This window comes from Apostichopus japonicus, chromosome 19 (assembly GCF_037975245.1).
Source record: "Apostichopus japonicus isolate 1M-3 chromosome 19, ASM3797524v1, whole genome shotgun sequence".
NCBI classification, from domain to species: domain Eukaryota; kingdom Metazoa; phylum Echinodermata; class Holothuroidea; order Aspidochirotida; family Stichopodidae; genus Apostichopus; species Apostichopus japonicus.
The window spans coordinates 23798786-23823360 of NC_092579.1; the positions used below are offsets into that span (position 1 = coordinate 23798786).

At 39.5% G+C, this 24575-nt stretch overlaps 1 protein-coding gene across 3 annotated transcripts in view; it reads right to left on the reverse strand.

Annotated features, from left to right (window-relative positions):
• Nucleotides 1–24575, reverse strand: part of LOC139960399 (uncharacterized) — a 173494-nt gene that overhangs the window by 17302 nt on the left and 131617 nt on the right. For all 3 annotated transcript variants that reach the window (XM_071958744.1, XM_071958743.1, XM_071958745.1), the window contains 4 exons: nucleotides 6877–7044; nucleotides 4776–4909; nucleotides 3268–3388; nucleotides 2629–2762 (listed from right to left, as the gene is read on the reverse strand). In XM_071958744.1, the coding sequence (XP_071814845.1) occupies nucleotides 2629–2762; nucleotides 3268–3388; nucleotides 4776–4909; nucleotides 6877–7044 (557 nt within the window). The remainder of the gene's footprint in view (nucleotides 1–2628; nucleotides 2763–3267; nucleotides 3389–4775; nucleotides 4910–6876; nucleotides 7045–24575) is intronic.

Genomic DNA, 24575 nt, shown 5'->3' on the forward strand with positions numbered 1-24575 from the left:
TCCAGGATCCAGAATCCTCACAAGAACAACAAGTTAAAATTAACGTTGTACTACAAAAGACTCTTTTCTGTTGTTGGAGTGTCTCCCTTAGTTTGAATCATGCTTGTTGTTTATAAAAAATAGAAAAATAAAAAAAACTGGTGGAGCAGGTCGACTTACAGCAATTAATAGCTTCGATGCGAATGGAATAACTACTTTAAGGTTTTATCCTATGATTTGCTTTCCTGGAGCGATCTGCATTTTTTGCATTCGATCAGTGGGAGTTGAGTGATGAGGAATCTTTAATCAGTAATGGATTGTCCATAAATAAATGATCAGTTATTTATTACAAATGTGATGAACTTCGCCTTTTAACATGTGGACGATCCCCGAGGTCACGTAGAGAATAAAATATAATTAATGCAGTAGTATTCTAGTAATGAATTAAAAATTAACATAATAAAGTAAACTATATGTTTAATTTTGGAAATCTCAGGGTGCTTTACAGCAGTTGATGGAAGTAGTTGATGGAAGAGTTGATGGAAGTATTTTCTACTGTTCTGAACTATAATCTCATATATATATAGAGCTCAATAGTTTGACTATCCGACTTTCATTTGTTAAAGCGAAGTAAACGAACAAAATTTGGAAATTTCCATGTATGTTTTTATAACTGTGTTTGCTAAGCTCCTATGACAAGTGACCAGATGATAAAATGTTGAAGGAATCAAGTTCTTTAATTACTTTTACCCATTAATCTTTTCATTTGGCGGGGAAATCTGGGAGATTGCTTTTAGTGTGATCTATTGTAATCTTAGTTTAAATAATACTAGGTAAGTTGGAAAAACCAAACATTAAAAAAAAACAGCTTTAAATAATGGTTTGATACTGAAGTGCATGATGGGAAGCAAAGCTGGACAAAGTTCAACCATACAGGCAAGTCTCTGATTGATGTATTTCAAAGCTGAATCTTAAAGATACAGGAAACTACCTAGTCTTACCCTGACAGTTGGGAATATAATTAAAAAGGTTTGTTTACCACTCATAGAGGGGGTGGGGATGGGGGTGAGGGGGAGAGGGGGTGGGGGATGGGGGTGAGGGGGAGAGGGGGTGGGGGATGGGGGTGAGGGGGAGAGGGGGAATTGATCATGTTTGATTTCCTGACCTGACCTTTGTGGGTCAATTATTCTATGCAGTCTCCTAATGGATGGGATACTTGTATCCTACATGATCAAACTTTTGAGACAAACAACTATCCTATCAAAGAATAATTGAACAAATGTTCAAGATTAGATATGTCAGGGTGCTGCAAATTATTTTTTCCAACATGTGATGTCATGGTGTCTCAAAAATTTCTGTTCCTAATTTTCACATACAAAATGAGCAGCATTGTAGCTGAAACCAGTGCCTGTTTTGGGAAATACTAAAAAGAAACTAACGTATCAGAAGCAAAGATTGGCTCTAAATATCACCCTCTATCTACCACAAGAAACACAACACGGAAAGGAAGAGATAAAGAAAATTCAACCGCTTTCATATTTAAACTTGCACTGTAAGCTGTCAGTCTTGATATGAAATAAAGAAACTTTGACACCATGTTGGGCCTCAGACTATGTAGGAGATGTTTCTGTGTTGTTTGGACAAGTTGCACTGTTGCAAATGTTGATAAAGATTGGCTGGGTATGTTTCTGATTTCAGTTCATCATCGATACTCAATTGAAATGTACAATACCACACTAGAGACATAGTAAACCATGTACCTGTTTTGTGTAACATTAACCTAACCTCATGATACTCATGCCAACAGGCTAACACGAAATAAAAGTAACATTTGACAATTAATGTGTCTACTTAATACTCTCCTTGACATGCTTTCTTGCGATATAGATTAAAAGCCATGAAACATTAAAGAGCATGTTAGCATCACAACACCAAGCACCCTTCTTTATCGGCAGATGACTAAACCAAGCCACGTGAAAGATAGTTGTTAGAGCTAGGAAATCTCCAGCCACCAAAAAACTTTGATGAATCTGAGAATACTCATAAATGCAAGATCAAAAATAAAGGAAAAGAAAGCTGGAACAACTTCCTGAATTTCGATGGCAAATGTCATCTAGGAAGCCATGTTGCATTTAGAAGGGAAAATGAAAGCCTGTATTCCTGTTTAACTGAATACTTGTGCCCAAATATCTTCTTTTTTTATCAGCTTTCCTGTTTATGTGAATTTAAGCTTGATGAAAAGGTTTGTCCACTTATTAACATTAAAAGTCACACCACAGATAATAAATTAGATGCAAGACAATTTTTTGACAAAGTAATGCTTCACAGCAGCTCCGTTGAAATTAAAAATGCAATAACACATAAAATATGCAACATGCTGCTTGAAGTTTAAAGCATAAAGCTCAGGACATTGACAAGTTTGGGGACAATGGGAAACACCAAGCAAGATAAAGGAGAACAAAAGGTTATTGTTTTCTGGCAAATCCCCCCCCCCCCCCTCTAAAAACAAATCAATGGCATGCATAAAAAGTGTTCACCAAAATATATAGAACAAAATTTTCCAGGAAATTAAAGAGTGGGTGAAAGAATTTTGGACACCTCGACTGAAGTTTTTTCCAGACAAACTGTTTGTTTAAATGTGTATCTTACCCTCCTCTCGACATTTTCATTTGACGAGGACAACTCTATCCCGCTTTCGTCGGAATATTTTGCTCCGGCTAGCCAAGGCGGTGCTGGATAGTTTAGTTTCTTTGGAGATGAATTGCTGGAGTAATTATTGTGAGCTATGAGGGAACAGAAGAAACAACATGAACATGTACCACACAAGGTCACACTCACCTCAAGATTGTTAAAAAGCTATAGAAAGTTTAAAACTGGTTTCATCCATTCCGAATGACTTTTAAATTATAAAAGATGTAGTTATTATTAATTACTTAAAAGGCAAAAGGTGCCACTGACATTCAACCCCACACATGGGATTCCTGCTTTACCAACAAAGAATGAGTCCAAACGACGTTAAACATTTCTGTGCTGAGAATGTACTTTCGTATCAAGTACTATGAGAAAATTTGAAAGGTCTAATCAACTGAATCGTTATAGCGTGACACAAAAGTGATTAATTTTTAGAAAGAGAAAACAAAATTCTGGGTGAGTATACCAAGTAAATATCTCAATAAACTAGCATTAAGGTAAAAACTGGTCGAATAATGAATGTGCTTTAAAGCATTTGTTTAAAATCAAACCATTCTAGCAGATCCTGCTGTTTTCTGACTAGCTAAGTAAACTCACCAGCTGTATGACTGGGACTTCCCCTTGACTGGGGCGAGTGTCTCATGTCATTGTTGTACCTCATTGTTCCTTGAGGAGAATGGTTGTTGTTCAACATCTCTGGTGGAGGTGGAGGAAAGTCCTACAAGAAGATAAAAGAAGATTTAGTCACTAGGGGAGGGGGTGTCAAAATATAAATTTACTGTCAACTATAAGACAGAGATGAAGACTGGTCTCATTTGTTTGCAAATTTCTAAAACTTTTACCAAAACTTTCTCAAGACTTTGCTCAAAGCAGTATTCAATTGACCACTCCAAAACCCCTCCATCCCTCCCTCCCCACCCCCCCCAAAATATATGTCTCTAAATAATAGTAACACCTTAGAAATCAAACCTTCCTATTCAAACCTCAAAGCATTGTCCCAAGTTTATAAAGGTAGGCCTCATCTAGGTACATCTAGTTACAGAGCTATCCACCACGAATTTCAAACTTGACACAACTTCTCAGAACTATGAAGTATCTTCTGTGATGTCAAACAAAGTTTAGATATTTACTGCCACCATATGTTACATTGTATGAAAGATTGGAGTGAAGTTATTATGTGGGGACAGGTGTCTGACATATCAGTAACTTTATCCACTCTTACTTCAAACAGACAAATAATAACGTAAGTATATACTTGTTAGCTCTTCCAAAACAACTCCTGACAAATACTTGTCTTGAGGGAGCACACACAGTTGATTTACAAGCCGTGAAATATGACACCATTTCTAATAAGGAATTTCTAGACACCAAGAAGCTCTCTAGATAATAATCCTCTTCAAGTCACTGTTTCAAACGGTTTTAGCATCTGTCACGACTCTTTATTGAAATAAAATATTCATGGTTTAAAATATGAGCTAATTAAACACTCTGCCAAATTTTCATTTTATGTATCATATTCAGAAACACCTGACATTTTGAGCTTGTAAATTATTTTCGGTAAATCAGGGACTGTTTCTTACCAGCGATAAACATTCTCTAAATTTCTTATCATTTTCCCCAATATGGTTTTATATGGTCCCAATATGGTTTTGTTATTTGATCTACAGGGTTGAACGAAGAACGGGGGAAGAAATGTTGGTGAGTAGGTTTGAAATACCAATCTTACTTTGACCAATCATATTAAAGTTGTATACTTTTTTGAATTTCAAACTAATTTGAAAACTTTTATCTCACTTTCTCCATTTGTATAAATAATTTGCATTTTAAACCAGGAACGATGGGATTAAGATAATTTCCCAAATGCGAACAGAAACACGCATGGCTGTTTTCAAAGATTCCTGACAGGAAAAAAAAACAGGTTTTATATTTAAATATGCAACATTATCTTAATTTAGTAAGAGTTCTCAAAGTGTGTGAGATATTGACATTACCCAAAAACTACACATAACCAACTACTGTTGTAGTAAAGTAAGTGTTTGCAATTACATTGCAATCTTCAATTTAAAGAAAAAAAAATTCAACCTGAATGTTTTAAACTGATTTACCTCATTTGTATTGCCATTGTAAGGATCAGACCCCATAGGAGGGGGTGGGGGAAGTCCAGAGGGTGGGTCAGGAAGCCCTGCCACGGGTAGATGGTTGGGTCTCATTCCGCTGGACACTGACTGACCTATACTTCCTGCGAAGGAAAGAAACGTCGATCGAACTATTGATACGAGCTGGCAAAGTCAATAAATAAATGGTGATAGATCAGAAAGAAAATAGTCTTGACGACACAAGATCATTGAAATCCTTCTTTCAAACAAATATTCAAATACAATGCACCCATAGCTTCATGTTTATGTTTACTAACATTTTTACTCTTTATAGCTACAGATGAAACATACATTTCATGTTTAGACATTTCTCTGATTCCTATATACACTCTATTTTTTACTCTCTCTCCACCTCACCTCACCCCATCCCCCTAATCTTCTTTTTTTCGTACCTCTGACGCAGCTATCAAGACAATGAAGCAGCATTTTATTTGACAACAATTTCCAATAGATGTGTTTCACACAAACGGATGGTAACTAAATTAGCTTTCATAGCAAATCTGCAAGTGGAACATTATCTATTTATCCATTTTTCATTTCCCTTCACAGAGATCTTTTACGATCACCCCGCAAACGTATCTGTGTTCAATGGAGCGGTGGAAAATTTAATTTTGTTTTCCTGCCAAAGTTTTTTTCCTGATCAATTAATATCAAGGCCACGACAGCGCAATTTACCACTAACAACATGTTAACAGAAAAAGGCTCCAAGTCAAAAACATCCATTTCAACCCAAATTTAATCAATAGATTCCGTTTTTGGCTGATATCGAGTTTCGCAACTGCTGGTCGCGAGCAAGGCTACGGTTAACATCCCCAGTGACGACCTCCTAGTTTCCACCGTTGGGTAGCCGTAGTCGTAGAAGGAATGGGGAATAAGAAGGACAACAGGATGTGTGTGGCTTTGAGTCTTTTATGTAGGCAAAGCGGTTTAAGTTGGAAAGTCAGGACATTCATTCAAATTGATTTTATGCTGTATTTTACCCAACGTTGGATGTACTGTTATTACTCTTCAGAGCAGAGGGAGAACGGCATGCATGTAATGTGCTAGTATTGTATTAACGCACTGAAAGTCGCATGAGACAATTAAAATAATGGATAAAACTGAAATATATGCAATTCTATAATCAAATTTTATTTTGTGCAGAGCTCAACACCATGGGCAAAGTAATCTTAGACTTTCATACAATGACTGCAGTTGGTGATTATTTAATGCTTATATATAGTCAAACGTAACGTCACACACAGGATAGCAGTACAACGTAACCACTGGGTGGGGGTAATCAGGGAAGGGGGAAGGCGGGAGAACGGGGCAAAGGAAGTGATAGTGAAATGCATCCTGCTTCTATCCTTGGTATAATTTAACCAAGAAATTTCATAAATCCTTTAATAGCCAGACAGCTATGATTCTAGTATACACATCAGTATGACATAGAGTAATGGTTCAAACAGGTATGTATAGATATACTGTAGACATAGAAAGTGTCATTAAACTTTATACTAGCTTGGCAACCAACCACCTCCCCCCGGCCCCATATTCACAATGGGGGGGGTACTTGTCTCTTCAACGTCATTGTAAAATAATCATGGCGAGAAAAAAAGAACAGTTCTTTTTCTGAAGCCGCCTCAAAACGTTTCAGGTTTGGGCATTTATGAACAAAGACACTTTTCTCCTCCTCTTCCCACCTATGCGCTTCAATCTATCTAGCCTCACAAGCTTTGGTAGCATTTTGGAATAGCACCCCCACTTAAACCGGTTTTGGGGATTTCTGTTGAACAGTTTCTTTCCTTCTCGTTGAATCTGAAGGTTTATTTTGAAGACGCATCATAATACAGCTGTCTCTTCAGCTGCTTCTATCATTACAAATCAAGCAAAGCCACAACAGTGATAGCTATGCAACTGACTGTAGAGTTGTGCAAGGTCCCAAGATATTCAGGCCTCCGGGGTAACCTTAATTACATGCATAAACAGTTTTACACATGAGTTCAATCTGTGTTACGAAGCTGATCAGAATAAGAACTCATCTCTGGAGAGTGTACACGACTTTGCTCACCTCTGTTGGACCAATTTCCCGAAGAGCTTGCTGACGCCGTTGACCCTGAGGAGTAGCGGTTTGTTTTATCTGCCAGAGGACTCACAGGGGCATTGCTCGGGTACGTGTTGGCTGGCATTATGGGGAGACTTTGCTGAGATGGAGGGCTTGTCCCAGGATAGTTATTACCTGCAAAATACAATTAGAAAATTCCTGATAGATCCCAAATCATAAAGCAACAACAAAACAGCAAGATACACCAGTGAAACATGGATCTGCCAGATAAAAGCTGGCAAAAATACTTTAACACCTCTGTAAAGATGTGATTTCCCTTCTTGACATCATCTATTTAACCCATGGAAAAACATGTAACAATATATAGCCATTCCAATCAGAGTAGCGGCTCCCTGTTATGTCTGCGTAAACCCACTGGTCTCAGTAGTGGTGGACAGCTATGAAGGTATATTGACCACCCACCCTCCCTCCTTCCCCCCCCCCATCATAAGAATTATTAACTAATCCACACACACCCTCCCCTCCCTAACCACAATCTTAATGCATTACAAGTAAGTTAAACAAAAAGAAACATACTTAATTAAGTATTCCAATTAGTATAATTTACTGAATATAACTGACTCTTCGCTTCAACTATGGCAGGTATTCCCTCTTTCCAATAGACCCTGTATCACATAAACTCAACCATTCCAATCTAGACATGGTCTATCTCTGTGGACTTGTTCTTCCATCCTTTTATGTTCATTTTTGATATCTGAAGAATAAGCTCAAGTTGTGACATTCCCAGTACCTCCTTATATCTAGCAAACATTGACCAAAAATAGTGATTACAGGTAAATTGGAAGAACAGTGATGACAACTCAAAATACAACTCTCTTGCACAAAAATGCCAACTTTCGACCTCTCTGGAGGGAAAAGTTGCCATAATGGCCCCCCTGATATTCTGATGAGGTATATAAGCCATGCTGTGTGTCTTTGCTTTGATTTATGGCAATTTGGTATTCTTTGCTTGTCAAATTATTGAATTCCTTCTAGACCTAAGGGAAATCAAACAAAAGTTTGCAAGTCTTTTTGAAGGTGATTGCAACAAGAATACACACACACTTCTTTGTCAATCCTACTTAATCATGCCTCAAATAACCATATCTTTCTTCCACAACAATTCAAATTATTTCTGTAATCCTGAAGAAAACAGAAAGTAATTGTTAAGACCTCCTGCAAAACAAAATAGCTTAATGTTGTCAAAATCATAGGATTATCCAAGGTTGAAAAACAATTTTCTTGTTTTGTTATTCCAGGGTAAAGTTCAAGCATACTGTATGTAGTATTGCAGTAGAAGATGACCAAACAACAGCAGCAATGGGACGACCCTTGCTATGTTGCTCCTACCAGGGAGTTGTTCCATAACAACTCTATGCTCCTACTGTATAGACAAGTCTCAAGCAATCTAAAACAACAGACCTTCTACAATAAAGCTTCTGAAGTCGATACATTTCAGGAATACCATTCCTTTAAAACTTTTGAAATATACATTCTAAATGTAAAAATCTCCAGTTGAAGGACTGATCCATTAATGGTAGAGGGGGGAGAAATTTAAGGACCGTGAAAATGAAAACAGATGAGGTGGCAGGTAGAGAACAGGGAGGGAGGAGCAATCTCATGCTCTGTTTAACCCAAGATGATGATTCAGATCTGGAAATTTTTGTATTGCTCTTTAAAATACTAGTTATTGTCAGCTATTAGAATGAAACTCCCACCCCCTCTTCCATCCCCTCATCCACCCCCTCCCACCCCATTTATGATTGCTACCTTATTTTCAATAATAAGATTTGCTTAAATGTTATCAATTTTGAATTATATCACCCTGTCAGCAAGTTTTGAAAATAAATTCAATCAATCAAATGTCTCTGGGGTTTCTAAAAGAAATTATGACAGAATCTGTCTGATCAATTTCAATTTTGTTTATATGGAAACAATATTCCTCATATTCTTCCTTTAGACTGTCACAATTTTATAACAAAACTACCAAAAGAGACAAAAACCAAACTAACATACAAGGTCAATTATTTTTCTGCCTAGTTTATTCACGGAGGGTCAGGGTGAATAATAAATTCTTCCATGCTCTCTCATTCTGTGTGTTTTCTCAAGAGTACTGCATGCATGAAGTACTGATCTTATGATTAGGAAGGTTTAATATGAAGGCTGTGAGATATTTCGATGACATTGAAAAGAAGCCACAGATTAGCAGAGAATGGAGATGCAGAATAAACGATGTAGTTTTAAATGAACAAATTATATGCAAAGATGATCCACGGATGAGCTTATAAAGCAGACTTTTATCATTTGAGACTTTTTGAGTATTATACAAAATGAAATTGCAGAGTTGATCACACTATGACCTGAGTGAATGTTAATGGCTGGATGATTAATACTCTTAATATTCTATTTTATATTCCACTTTAACTTTTTTGGGGGGAAATTAACCTTGAACTAGTCAATTCAATGAATTGCAAAGTTACGGTATATATATGTATGCAATTCAATAGATTCAAAATGGTTATCCTACTGTATGTAAGTCAGAAAGCAGGTGAAAAATGATTGTTGTAAGGATTTAATGTAATATGATGCAAAAATATGCAGTCTGCAAATGAATTATGCACAAAATTTCAAATCATTTTTAACCTATCAAGTGTTAACCTATTTTGCCTTTATTTCCCCTCCAGTTGTATTTGGTCTTCCTATCCATGCCACATTGCACCCATACCCCATACATATTGCACCCTATCTTCCTCCCCCCCCCACACCCTGTCCCCATCCCATGCACCCCAACGGCCTATTCAACTATCTACCAGCTACTGCAAGAGACAAAACTCAAAATCTACAAAGCATTCAACTCATATCACATAATTTCTGGACAGCCAGCCATCAATTTGCTAAGTTCAAGTTTTAAATTTCAAATTTACCCTAGCACTGATATAACTGAGTTATTTTGGTAAACAATGAATTGTTTTTCCCTTCTTTGTTTTTCTCCAATTTAACAAGCGATCACTGATCGCAGTCGATGACATGACAAACACTCCGAGTGAAATTATGTACAGACGTTCAACTCGTTAACTAACTTCTGGCCATTTTTTTGTGGACAGACCCTTTTCTAACTCATCTAATTGGAAGACGGTCAGTCGGTCACTACATCCAAGCCACAAGCTACATTCTGATAACAGACAAACAACTAACTATATAACGAGATTCCTGAAAATCCTGCACCAATTTAACATCGGCTATAGCCCAAGAGAAAAAACTTGCCACTTGTTTAATTCACGTGCTGGCATTTCACACCATGGGAAACGTTTGATGCTTCATTTTTTTGGTCGGTTTCGGGCAATAAACTGCTCTATTGATTTCTGTCTCTTAAATTAATAAACCTCAACACATTCCCTTAGGGCAGGACATAGTAATCTCGGTAAAACAGAACTTAAAATCTTTTGGGTCAAAATGCCGGAAGCAAAAACTAAAAGACCCATTTTCATCTCTGGTGAGTACAAAAAACAAGGGTTTTCAACTTCATCCATATGTGAACTTCAAGATGAGCGTGTGAGATTACATCTCCACGTATCATCATGTGAAAGGCTTTCAAAGTTAGATTAGTGTTATCCTTCATACCTTGTCTTTGAATCTTAAAGCCATACCTTAAAGATTTAGATGGGGGGGGGAGTAGGGGGGAGGATGGGGGGATTTGTATTGCTTTGCTATATTTTTTTGATGAATAAATTTCAGAGTTAAGGCTGAGATGTGTTTAATCAGATGAAAATGTTTTCCTGTCATTAAGCAAATGACTATGATTACTACTTGAAAAGAAGTGTTTAAAATTCCAAGCGATGTGCATTCATTCATACTTTTAAGTCAAGTTCCTCCGGGATGTTTTTTTCTTCTTTTTCTTTTTACCATCAAAGACATGATCACTGATTTCAAGAATGCAAATATATAGCATTGAAGAATACTTTCCCAATACTGATTTTGCAGAGTACGAAAAATCAGCTTCAATCCGAACTAGTTTCCGTGTGACCTTGCAAACTACTTCGGATGAAGAATAAATACCAGGGGTAAAAACATATTCAGAATTTCTTGCAGGAAACAAACAAGATGTCAAGAGATCCATACAGTATTCAGAAACTGAGCTATCGTGGTTAAACTGTAATTTCTTTTAAGGGGATGCAGGCAAGGGTAGAATCATAATCAGGATGCAGACGGTGTAACGGTGCATGTACAAGGGTGCGTGAAGGAGTGGTTGAATACAATAAACCAATCACAATATGCTATAATTAAAGTGGTAGCAGTGGGTCAGTGAGAGGCCATCCACACTGTTACAGGCTAGTGTAGATCGGACTGCAATTTTGTACGTGGAAACAGGTAAGAGAGGAATGAAGTATTTAGCAAGACAAGAAAATAGTTACTGTAATTCAGTTTGGGTTTACTCCACAGCAAGATGTGTGTGGGTGGATCTTTCAACTAATGATTTATCCCATTCATCATCAATTCCAGGTCAACATTTATCGCATCAATGACTTTGGATACGGAGTTTGTGCGAGTTGCGAATTCTAAACATGTATTAGCCATAATAATTAGTGAATATTCTATTATATGTTAATACTGTATTGTTTGTCAATGCTATATTGTATGTTAATGCTATATTGTATGTTAATGATATATTGTATGGTAATGCTATGTTGTATGTCAATGCTATGTTGTATGTCAATGCTATATTGTATGTTAATGATAGTGTTAGGAACATGATTTGAACAAAACAGAGGCCCCTATAAATTTTTATTAAGTTACCTTCACAGATAGTGGTACAGCCATTCAGAGGTTAGGGGAAAATGACCTGTCAGTGGCACATTGATATACCATATGACATTGTGTTGCTGTACTATTCATTTTGCTCTGAGTTTTGTTCCTTTCTACCCCTCAGGTATGTTCTTTTTACTTTATTGTACTTATTACTCTTATCTTTAATAGTTAAAGGATCTAACTGATGTATTCTTATTATTATTCATGGTAACATTCAATAGAAATGTCAAGATATTGAAGTGCACCTTTTCATCAATGCTAGTAGTTTTATATGTTCTTAATATAGCCTTAAGCTGTATGTTACCTGTATGGTACATTGTTATTTGATATGGTGAAGCCACTGCAGCTATGCCCAGGAACGAGGTGGTTCCATGGTGTCAAATTACTTAGCAGGTATAACCTGTGCTGCATAGACTAATTAGATGGATTGTTCTATTGGAAGAGGGGTTGATTAGAGTAGCTACACAGCAAGCTGCATAGGGTAGACCCCCTACAGAGGTTTGGGTGCACAGGATTGGTGGAACTGTTTAGGTTACCATGGCAATCCTATACCAGGTAGAGATATTGTTCTTATTAGCTGTATACTGCCTGTGCAGTGGTAGTGTGTGGGTACAACTATATTGAAACCTTTGTTTTAATAATAAGTGGTAAGCTAGCTCCCTAGTTCATGCAGGGAAATGTTGCTAGTCTAGGGGTGCACAGAGGATTAAGATGTTAGAATAAATATTAGCACTTCTGTGTGCAGCTGTGTGGGTCATGTCAGTTAGTTTGGTGGATATGTTTGTTGGTCTATGCGTGAGTGTGTGTTATCTGTAGGTTGATTACTGTAGGTTTATCTGTTATCAATAAATGCATGATGTTGCACTGAGGTTGATATGATATAACAGAGAGCTGTAAAGGACAATTATGTTCTAGATTAAAGGGTTGTAAATAAACATTGATATACCATATGACATTGTGTTGCTGTACTATTCATTTTGCTCTGAGTTTTGTTCCTTTCTACCCCTCAGGTGGCCTATATATTGGCTCATACCTAGGTCACCCGAATCCCCGGGGTAACAATTTGGAGGCACCACCCGGATAAAAACTCATGGCATACTGAGGAGCAGGACTAAGGTTGCTCACCCTGAAAGATGGCGACGGTTGACGAGCTTCTTTGCGAGATACAGACTAAGCTGCATCTGTGCACGGCAGACCAGCTGGAGAGTGTGGGTCTGGGAATCGCCCTTCCCGAGACTGACCGCATTAAGGCAAAGACGAAGGGTCGAACCGGTCTTCTGGGATTAATCAACCGTTACCTGAGCAGTGAGGAGCTGGAGGAGTCGGATGACCAGGGCCTTGGAAAGTTGAAGGAGTTGAGAGAAGTCTTGCTAGGGGAGATACCAGAGAAAGTTGATGACAAGTCTAGCCAAAAGGTGGGTACGCCTGAGTCCCCATCCGACCCGACAAGTACCAAAGTGTCACAACACCACAGAGAGTACATCCGCCGCGACTTTAAGATCTCCGGGCAGATTGCTGGAAGTCAGCAGAAGGATGGGCTGGGTTTCACCAGTCTTATCCACCAGATAGAAGCTGGGCTCCGGAAGGGATACCCAGAGGAAGAAGTGGTTGAGGCAGTTATTAGAGCTACCAACCCAGGCCTGAATCTCCGTGGATATCTGGAAAGCAAGACGGATATAACCTTACCGAAGCTTCGTCGGATCCTGCGGTCACATTACCAAGAAAAGGGAGCCACAGAGCTGTACCACGAGCTGAGCAGCCTCACACAAGCACCCAAAGAGACGCCGCAGGAATTCCTTGTAAGGGCCCTTAGTATCCGGCAGCGGGTTTTATTCGCCTCGAAAGAGAGTGAGACCAACCAGCGATACGAGGAGCCGTTAGTGCAGGCCATGTTTCTACATGCAGTCTCGACTGGCCTGACAAGTGAGTCGATTCGAGCCGACCTGAAGCCTTCCCTAGAGAATACACGTATCTCTGATGAGCTCCTCTTGGAGAAACTTAACAAGAGCGCCAGTAGTGAGACGGAGCGGTTGAAGAAGCAGACGAAAACAAGATCTTACCAGGCAGTTCATGCTATTGAGGCAACCTCAAAAAAGGTAACAAAAAGGGAAACACCGCCTACCCCCCTTGAGGAATCCCTAAATGGTTTAAGGGTGGATATTGAGGGCCTGAAAGAGCTGAAAATACAGGTGGCCCAAATCCAGGAATCCTTAAGCAGAGACAGGCCAGTTAGTTATAAAGGGAAAAGGGGCTGCCCTAAGTGTAGATCAGAAAAGGTGGGTGATCGGTGTAACCACTGCTTCCGATGTGGAAGTGGTGAGCACTATGCAAGAGGGTGTCGACAAAGGCCACCGGGAAACGAGAGAGGGTCACTTCTAAGGGACGAGGGGGGACCCCAACAGTAGAAAAGTCATTTGGCGATAGACAAAAGAGTCCCGAGCAGCCTCCCACTGCACCACCCCACCTGTCCCTTAAAAAGTTTAAGAAACTCATAGGATTGGTTGGTAAGAGGTGTATTGTGAGGGCCTCCCTCAATGGGTTACCGATGGATGTGTTGTGGGACACGGGTTCCCAGGTGTCAATAATCCAAAAAGATTGGATTCAGGAGAATATGCCAGGGGTCATAGTCAGACCCGTGGAAGAACTCCTGGATGGTCTTCACCTGGACCTTACCGCCACAAACGGGATAGAGGTACCATATGATGGGTGGGTTGCAGTAAGTCTTAAAGTGGGCACAATAGGTGAAATAGAGGTACCCATGTTGGTCTACTCAGGGGATATGGATAACCCACTTGTGGGCTACAACGTTATCGCCCACATACTGAATGGCACAGGGGGTTCAGGGTTTAGTGAAAATGATCTTCACTCTGCATTCCCTGGGAAAGGGAAAAGTACCCTAACAGCAATGGTTAAGGTTGTAAAAGAGAATGATAGTGTTCTCCTGGCCAGTGTCAGATCGCCCCCTCGTAATCAGCTATTAGGAAGTGGCCAGACCAATTTCATTGAATGTAGAGTTTATGTGGGAGAGGTCAAGGGACCTATTGACTGGCTATTTGAGCCCAATCAAATATCCTTGCCAGAAGGGTTGAATGTACAAGCAACCACTGTGCGGATGGCAAGGGGGTCAGTAGTCCATATTAATGTACCAGTGCTTAATAACACTAACCATGATCTTCTTCTTTCAAAGCGGACTCCCCTCGGGACATTGGAACAAGTGACTTCAGTACTTCCCTTACCTCAAGTACTCTGCAAGACTAGTGCAGACCAAACTGCAACAGCAAACTCCACATATGTAAATTGTGATATAGAGACTGACAGAACTAAACCACCTGACGAAAGACAGGACCGTGACTGGTGCCCTCCAGTTGACCTATCTGACCTGACTCCTGACCAGAGACAACTTGCAACTAAAATGTTGATAGAAGAATCATCAGCATTCTCCAGGGATGATATGGATACTGGTGACTGCCCAGATTTGCAGATGAAAATCCAGCTGAAGGACGAAACACCTGTTCAGAAGGGATACATCAGCATTCCCCGACCACTGTACAAGGAAGTCAAAGAATACTTAGAGGATCTCATCAGACGTGGTTGGGTGAGTAAGTCTAAATCTAATTATTCCTCCCCGGTAGTGTGTGTGCGAAAGCGTGATGGCTCACTTCGTCTGTGCGTTGATTTTAGAGCACTCAACGAGAAAACAGTGGATGATCGACAACCAATCCCCAAAATCCAAGATCTGCTAGATGGCCTGAAAGGGAACACATGGTTCAGTACCCTAGATCAGGGTAAAGCGTACCATCAAGGGTATATGTCTCCAGAAAGTCAGCATCTCACCTCGTTTATTACTCCCTGGGGATTACATGAGTGGCAAAGAATCCCCTTTGGGCTGAAAAATGCCCCAGCAGAGTTTCAACGGTACATGGAAGGATGCTTGCACGATCTTAACAACGAGATATGTGTGGTCTACCTTGATGATATCCTCGTTTACGGTTCTACATTTAGCAACCATGTGGAACGCCTTCGGAGAGTTTTACAAAGATTACAAAAGCACGGCATTAAGCTGAAACCCAAGAAGTGTGAGTTGTTCAAGAGAAAGGTAAGGTACCTAGGGAGGTTGGTAACTGGCGAAGGGTACGGAATGGACCCTGCTGACAAAGAACCAGTCCTGTTATTGAAGAGCAAGACACCAACAACCGTTGGAGAACTTCGAAAGATTTTGGGCTTCATTGGATATTACAGGAACTATATCCAGAACTTCTCCATCATAGCGAAGCCGCTGTACGGGTTGCTAGGAACTCAGCAGAAAAAGTTCAAGACAAAGGGTAAACAGGAGTCGAGATCTGGTAAGGGGAATACTCGTGATTCTAAAGAAAAGATAGTGTGGACCCTCGAACACCATGCGATTTTGTGTGACCTTGTTGATCGCCTGACAGTTCACCCTGTTATGGCCTATCCAGATTTTTCTCAACCATATGTTCTCCACACTGATGCTTCTGGTGACGGTCTTGGTGCAGTCTTGTACCAACATTTGGAGGGAAAATTGAGAGTCATAGCATTTGCTTCACGCACGTTAACGCCCCCAGAACAGAATTATCACTCCAGCAAGTTGGAATTCCTTGCTCTCAAATGGGCGGTGACAGAACGCTTCCGTGACTACCTTCAGTATGCAAATCATTTTGTGGTATTCACTGACAACAATCCCCTGACATACGTAATGACTACTGCCCGTCTGAATGCCACAGGCCAGAGGTGGGTATCAGAATTGGCTAGTTTTCGATTTGAAATTAGATACCGCCCTGGTAAGGAAAACGTAGATGCAGATGTGTTATCAAGGATGCCGATACCTGACAAGTTGGAAAACTATATCAACGAATTCACAGAGAAGATCCCGAGTACTGCAATAACAGCCACAGCTGAATACGTCCAAGGCACATGTTGCGGAGAAGTGGCATGCATCGATGTGACAACAGTGAACAGCAACAGTTGCGACATACTAGGAACATCACCCACATCTACAATCTCGCCTATCGACCCACTGGAGCTTAAAGAAGCCCAAGAGAATGACTTGGTTCTTGGTAGAGTTATACAAATGAAGAAAACCGGAAGGAGACCATCTCCACAGGAGCGGAAAAATGAGACTAAGAACGTACAGGTTCTGCTAAACCAGTGGAACAAACTAGAGTTTGATGATAAGGGACTACTTTATAGATGCACCGTCAACAGAAAACAGCTACTCCTCCCGACCAAGTATAAGGACACGGTTTTGAAGGGGCTCCACAACGACATGGGTCATATTGGTGTAGAAAGAACCCTTGACCTAATACGACAACGGTTCTATTGGGCATACATGGCAAAAGAGGTGGAAATGTACATCACCAAGCAGTGTCATTGTGTAGTTCAGAAGAAACCTACTCGAAATATTAGAGCACCTTTAATACCAATACACACAACAGAACCTTTCGAGATGGTATCAATAGACTACTTACACCTGGAAAAGTGTAAGGGTGGGTACGAATATATTCTCGTGGTAGTTGACCATTTCACTAGGTTCGCACAAGCTTACCCTGCCAAGAACAAATCGGCACATGCTGCAGCAGAACGGTTGTTTAATGATTTCTTCCTGAGATTTGGATTTCCGAAGAGACTTCACCATGACCAAGGGAGGGAGTTTGAAAACCAACTCTTCACAAAACTCCAGGAATACTGTGGTATTGAGCATTGCAGAACAACCCCATATCATCCCCAGGGGAATGGTCAGGTTGAGAGAATGAACCGGACTATACTCAACATGTTGCGAACGCTGTCAAACCAGCAGAAACTGAACTGGAAGGAACATTTGCCGAGGTGCATGCATGCTTACAACTGTTCAAAGAATGATGCTACTGGATTCTCGCCATTTTTCCTCATGTTCGGGCGTTCACCACGACTCCCTGTTGATATTTTGTTTAATTTGGAAAGTGAGAACGAGGACATTGATCACAGAACATTTGCGGATAAATGGCGTTGTCAAATGCAGGAAGCGTATAGTATTGCCAATAGGCACACCGACAAGGCTTCAGCTGCTGCGAAGGAAAGGTATGACAGAAAGACTCACTACACCCAATTAAGCCCTGGTGACCGAGTTCTGGTGAAGAACCTTGTCCGACAAGCAGGCCCTGATAAGCTTCGATCTTACTGGGAAGACACCGTCTATAGGGTTGTAAAGCAGATCAATCCTGACATACCCGTGTTTGAAGTAATTACAGATAATTCTAAGAAGCAGAAACGTGTTCTGCATCGCAACTTGTTATTAGCATGCGATGCACTGCCTCTAGATGAGACACAGATGATCCATGGGAAGCCCCCACGCCAGCGAAAGAAAAGACGAACTGCAACCCAGGCAGGTGGTGATGTAGATGGGTCAGATGTGAGCGATGACGAGTGGCACACGTATATCACCCGACAGCGTTCAACTGCTCGGACCTCAGCCCCAGCAGAGCAATATGTTAGTGATGGTGCTCCTGACCAGCTACAGAATGTACCGACTCAAACACCAGCGGCTGTAGATGTTTCGCAGAGTCCAGTAAATCAGACACCCCAAATTCCAGAGCAACCGACACGTCCAGTTGAACCACCCGTGGAAATACCAGAGGAACAGGTACCACAGGAGCGAATACCAGAGGAACAAGGACGCCCGTCACGAAATAGAAGGCCACCAGATTACCTGAATTACGGACAACCCGGAGCCCCAACTTGGGTTCAGTCTACCCAGTGTCCATATCCGTCCTATTTACCCCCACCTAACCTTGGACAACCTTACCCTCAGACACAAACTAGACCTTGGTTCCAGCCATGTCCTCCCATGTACGACTACCGACTACAAACGCCAGTGTTTTACCCACAGTTCCAACAACATACTCCTGACTGGACTTTGTACAGACCGACAAATGTTGAAAGAAGTTGATAATGGGTAGTTAGTTGTTGTGACTAGACTATATAATAGGTCATGACAGATTATCATATTTTATTTGTTTTCTTGGTATCATCTTGATGATGGTTAGTAGCTAGAGATGAGACATCAGTCTCAAATTTATGCAAGTAGTGGTCAGTTGCATGTATAGTAAGTAACTAGTGAGTAGGACCATAAGACCAAAAGGGGTTACCGTCGTGTGCTTTCAGATCAAGTGATCTGTCTAAATAACTCATTTCTTGGGAGTGCGCATCACCTTGAACTTAAGTGATTTTCTGGTACTTTGTTATTGTTCCACTAAACTAACATGTGGGGTTCTGCCCTTAAAAGTACAATGTAAGAGCACATGTAGAGTTCTATTTTATATGTTAAGCAGGTTTAAATGTATTGTTTTAAATGATAGATGATGTATGACATTCATTATGTATGAAAAGCGAGTCAGGGACGACTTCTTTTGAGAGGGGGAGAGTGTTAGGAACATGATTTGAACAAAACAGAGGCCCCTATAAATTTTTATTAAGTTACCTTCACAGATAGTGGTACAGCCATTCAGAGGTTAGGGGAAAATGACCTGTCAGTGGCACATTGATATACCATATGACATTGTGTTGCTGTACTATTCATTTTGCTCTGAGTTTTGTTCCTTTCTACCCCTCAGGTATGTTCTTTTTACTTTATTGTACTTATTACTCTTATCTTTAATAGTTAAAGGATCTAACTGATGTATTCTTATTATTATTCATGGTAACATTCAATAGAAATGTCAAGATATTGAAGTGCACCTTTTCATCAATGCTAGTAGTTTTATATGTTCTTAATATAGCCTTAAGCTGTATGTTACCTGTATGGTACATTGTTATTTGATATGGTGAAGCCACTGCAGCTATGCCCAGGAACGAGGTGGTTCCATGGTGTCAAATTACTTAGCAGGTATAACCTGTGCTGCATAGACTAATTAGATGGATTGTTCTATTGGAAGAGGGGTTGATTAGAGTAGCTACACAGCAAGCTGCATAGGGTAGACCCCCTACAGAGGTTTGGGTGCACAGGATTGGTGGAACTGTTTAGGTTACCATGGCAATCCTATACCAGGTAGAGATATTGTTCTTATTAGCTGTATACTGCCTGTGCAGTGGTAGTGTGTGGGTACAACTATATTGAAACCTTTGTTTTAATAATAAGTGGTAAGCTAGCTCCCTAGTTCATGCAGGGAAATGTTGCTAGTCTAGGGGTGCACAGAGGATTAAGATGTTAGAATAAATATTAGCACTTCTGTGTGCAGCTGTGTGGGTCATGTCAGTTAGTTTGGTGGATATGTTTGTTGGTCTATGCGTGAGTGTGTGTTATCTGTAGGTTGATTACTGTAGGTTTATCTGTTATCAATAAATGCATGATGTTGCACTGAGGTTGATATGATATAACAGAGAGCTGTAAAGGACAATTATGTTCTAGATTAAAGGGTTGTAAATAAACATTGATATACCATATGACATTGTGTTGCTGTACTATTCATTTTGCTCTGAGTTTTGTTCCTTTCTACCCCTCAGGTGGCCTATATATTGGCTCATACCTAGGTCACCCGAATCCCCGGGGTAACAATATATTGTATGTCAATGCTAAATTGTATCTTAATGGTACATTGTATGTCAACGCTATATTATATGTTAATGCTATATTGTATGGTAATGCTACATTGTATGTCAATGCTATATTGTATGTTAATGCAATATTGTATGTTAATGATATTTTGTATGTCAATGCTAAATTTGTATCTATATTAATTATATATCATTATTTGTATCGGGGAGTGTTGTACCCTGTTGAGCTCTCCAGAGTTTTTGTACAACACTTCCTTTCACAATATTATTCATTCTAATTTTTCCTTATATTTATATGATTGTAAATTTTCTGTACCAATGCTATTTTCTTGTATATATGTTATATAAATATGTAAATAATGTTGTGAAGAAACAAATAAAATGAAATGAAATGAAATCTTAATGCTACATTGTATGTTAATGCTATATTGTATGTCATGTGAATGCTATATTGTATGTTAATGCTATATTGTATGTCAATGCTATATTGGGAGTGTGCTGTGTGAAGTTTTTGTTGTTTCTTCAAAGATCTGTATATACCGTATGATCAGTACTAGTGGATCTTCCTTCATACCCTCACTTATGTCCCCAACATGTCCCTGAATTGGAGACCTTGATGACGGCAAAGAAATTAACTGTCATGGATGTCTACCATCTGAGGGGGCAAAAACATCCGACACCCTGACCCTATCCATAGCACAAGAACAATGACACAAAGTACAACTGGTATTACATTCACTCTGACTGATATGATAGACAAATTTTCAGTTTTATCCGTGGAGGCATGAATCTAACCAAGGAGACATTTCATCCTCTGTACTCCTGGGGCTCCTGTCTTGACATAGTTGAGACATCTCACCCTGGTTGTCCTCCCTCCCTGGCTTGGCATTGACGTCACCCCTGTCATTACGGGCAGTATCACATGACCTAACCCTCATACCCAGGTATAGCATAGGCATTGTAACACAAGCAGGTTTTCATGGCCTAGTGGGTAAAAAATCCTAAGTTGCATTAAATTTCACAAAGCCATCCTTTGATCTTGTGTAGTAGTACCCGGGTGGGTATCTGTCAAACATTTCAGAAACTGACTGCTGAGATCATGTTTTAATCCCATTCAGTTTGGGGGTATATATCTCTAGCAGGCAACAGTACAGTATAATAGTGTTGGTATGTAACAATGCAGACCGGGGTGAAGGTCCTTTCAAGTCACACACAGAAAGGTCTCTCAATCAGAAAAAAAAATGAAATGCCTCACAGACTGCTATTGGTAACATGAGATGAGTCTTTATTCAGCAAACATCTCTTTTATGGTTAGACAAACCACAGTGATAACATTACCGAGCCAATAAAAAAAGAGGATTGTTGACAAGTATCAACAGCTTGGTGCACTATCATCCACCCCCCTCCCACTCCCTGGTTAACTCTTTACATGACAAATATCTTGACCCTTTCATCAACCTTAGACTACCAACTTTCTCCTCTAATTCTGTCCCAATTGTGCAGAATAAACCTCAAGATGACTATTAAAGAATGTTCAGTTATCTATGGATGAATCTATTATCATACATGACGTACAACTGTTGTTGTCTAGATATAAATCTTAACACATACCATAAATGGAAGCCGGGTGAGTTTGCAATTTAATGTCTCCTGCAGACAACAGACTTAAGTTATGTACTGTTACCTTTATATTACATTAACAAATATAGTGCTATATGATACCATAAAGTAAGTCTTTTTTATGTGTGAGACAAAGAACGGACGGTTAACATGGGGTTGTCTTCGACATATATAATGTAGTGTGAACCTTTACTTCTCTGCATGTTTACCAGCTTGTATACATTGCTGAGGTTAAAAGGTGTTCTTTGTTCTTAAAAATTCATGAATGTTAAAAATATGTTGCAATACTATGCACCTTGCTGGTTTAAAGGAAACTACATCACAGACACACGGTACATTGCCTGTAAACAGATGGGGCAGCGATGGGTATAAATAAAGCATCCTACAGGAAGTTTGTACAGGTACTGTACCATACACTCACACACACCCTTTTCTAACACCCTCTCACAAGTTCCGCCATCATGTTCTTAGCTTGCAATTTTTTGTTTTCATGAAACAAGGAGTAATGAATAATATTCAGTGATATTAAAAGTTAGCTATTACAGTTTGCTATCTAACAGGGGGGGGGGGGGAATTAGTATATTAGATAGAGTTTTAGCTATGCAATCCCTTGCATTGAGCATCTCAAGAGGCTAAGTTTTGAAATCAGATAAATAACCACTAATTGGAATGACAAACAATGTGCCCAGTGTGATAAACGATATGACCGCCAGTCAATCACTCCATAGGGAGCATACCACAATTAGACTACTACATCTGTTAATAATACTAGAATGACATTCACGAAAATAATTTGCTTTCATTAGGAGGAACCACGATCAGTTCCACAAGTTAATGGCCAATGGTGGAGCCCGTTGGGTGTTTATTAGATTTATGGCTCAATGTGGAACTCGCCCCACACATCAACCCTTCAAAGCCCGTTGGGTGAATGTGGAACCCGCCCCAAACATCAACCCTTCAAAGAAACTTTTCAAGACTGATGCTTGATAACCAAATAGACATTCTTCAATATTGATCATCTAAGTAACATTTCTTCTCTCCTTAGTCCTGACAACTTTTCACTCATGACTAGGGTTGGGCGATATATCGAAAATTATTATTATCGCGATAATTTTTTTTCAAGACGATATTTTTTGAGGATTGAACAAATGACGATAATTTCTTGTGAAAGAAATTTGAAATAAATTTTTTAAAAAATTCTCCGTTTTATGTGTAAATGTTATTCTAGCATTCCATGGTTAAGAAAGTTGAAAAGAAATAAAGTTTATCAACTTCATTTACTGACTTTGAACTTCGTAAAAAACCCGTCCTTTACAACATTGACTGTATAGAGAACAAACCTCTGAAAATCAGTAGAGAAATTACCAATTGTGTACGAAAAGTAAGTTGGTACACCTTTCTAATTTTACGAAAGTTCGAGCAAAATACTTTCGAAAAATTCACGCGAAACTTGCATATCGTGCTAAATGCAACAAATGTCATGTAAACAAGGCTCGGGTACACCCATTTATGAATAAACCAGAAGGCCACATCTGGTGTTAAGCGGGGGGAAAAGAGAGTATTTTCTAGAATTTCCAAAAAAAAAGAAGGAAAAATTAATATCCTACCATAGTTAAGTGTATAGTAAATAGCCTAACCACTTCGTAGGTTACGTTTCTCACGTAACAACAAAAACACAACAAATTGTATTTTGCGAAGTTGACGTTTTCCACAAGGACATGGAAACAATATTTAGCATTAAGTTAATCATGCCTAGTGGCATAAAACATGGGATTAGAAGGTTTACTTTCATAAAGATGGCCATACTGTAGCTATTGGGGCCTTGATATCGTGCTATGTCTGTATGGTATAGCTAGACTCTGCCTTGTGTATCATGGGGAAAAGATTGTTTTGTTCATGCGGAGGAGTCGGTTGGCTTGAGGTGTGTTTTACTTACCTTAATGTTACGGGGATATTTACTTATACTTTCCTTGAACGTCTTATATAATATTTCGCATAACTTTACCGATCCTTTACAAACTGACCTAATTAATTCTTGAGTGGAGCCAATATAGTTTACTCCATGAAAAGTTCTTTGGAACCGTGCCAAAAATGTTAACAAACAGGTGTTAGACAGGGGGTTGTTTGTCAAGGTACTTAGGAAAGAAGAACATGTAGCCTACCGTGATATTTAAGTAGGGTAAACACTGCAGTTGTAAACTGATTGCTAGGCAGTCTTACGTAGTTTGTTTCATAATATCGAGAGTTTTGTAAGTTAAACTTTATAAAGATTGTAAGACAGATTAAATCTCTTTTCATTTTATCACAAAATATAGCTACTCTAACTTGTCATTTTAGAACTTTCATCAGTTTCGTGACAATTTAAATTCAAAAAGTTAGTCAGTATTTTGAATCCTCAATTGCGAATTTTTATCGCCAGACACGCAAAAATACTAAACTTTTCCGGGGGCCTTCGCCCCCTGGACCCCCACAAGGGGTTCACCCTTGACCTCACCGGGGCTCTAAGGCGGGCCCCTGGACCCCACGCCATTATGCTCGGTGTGTTTGCTGCGCGAAAACACCGGTGGGAAATCGGCAGTTGTTTTTAGTGTGTTCGCGAACACACTAAAAACAACAAGAAAAAATTATCGTAATTATCGAAATATCGCGATAATTTTTGAAGTATTTATCGTCACATTAAAAAGCAAATATCG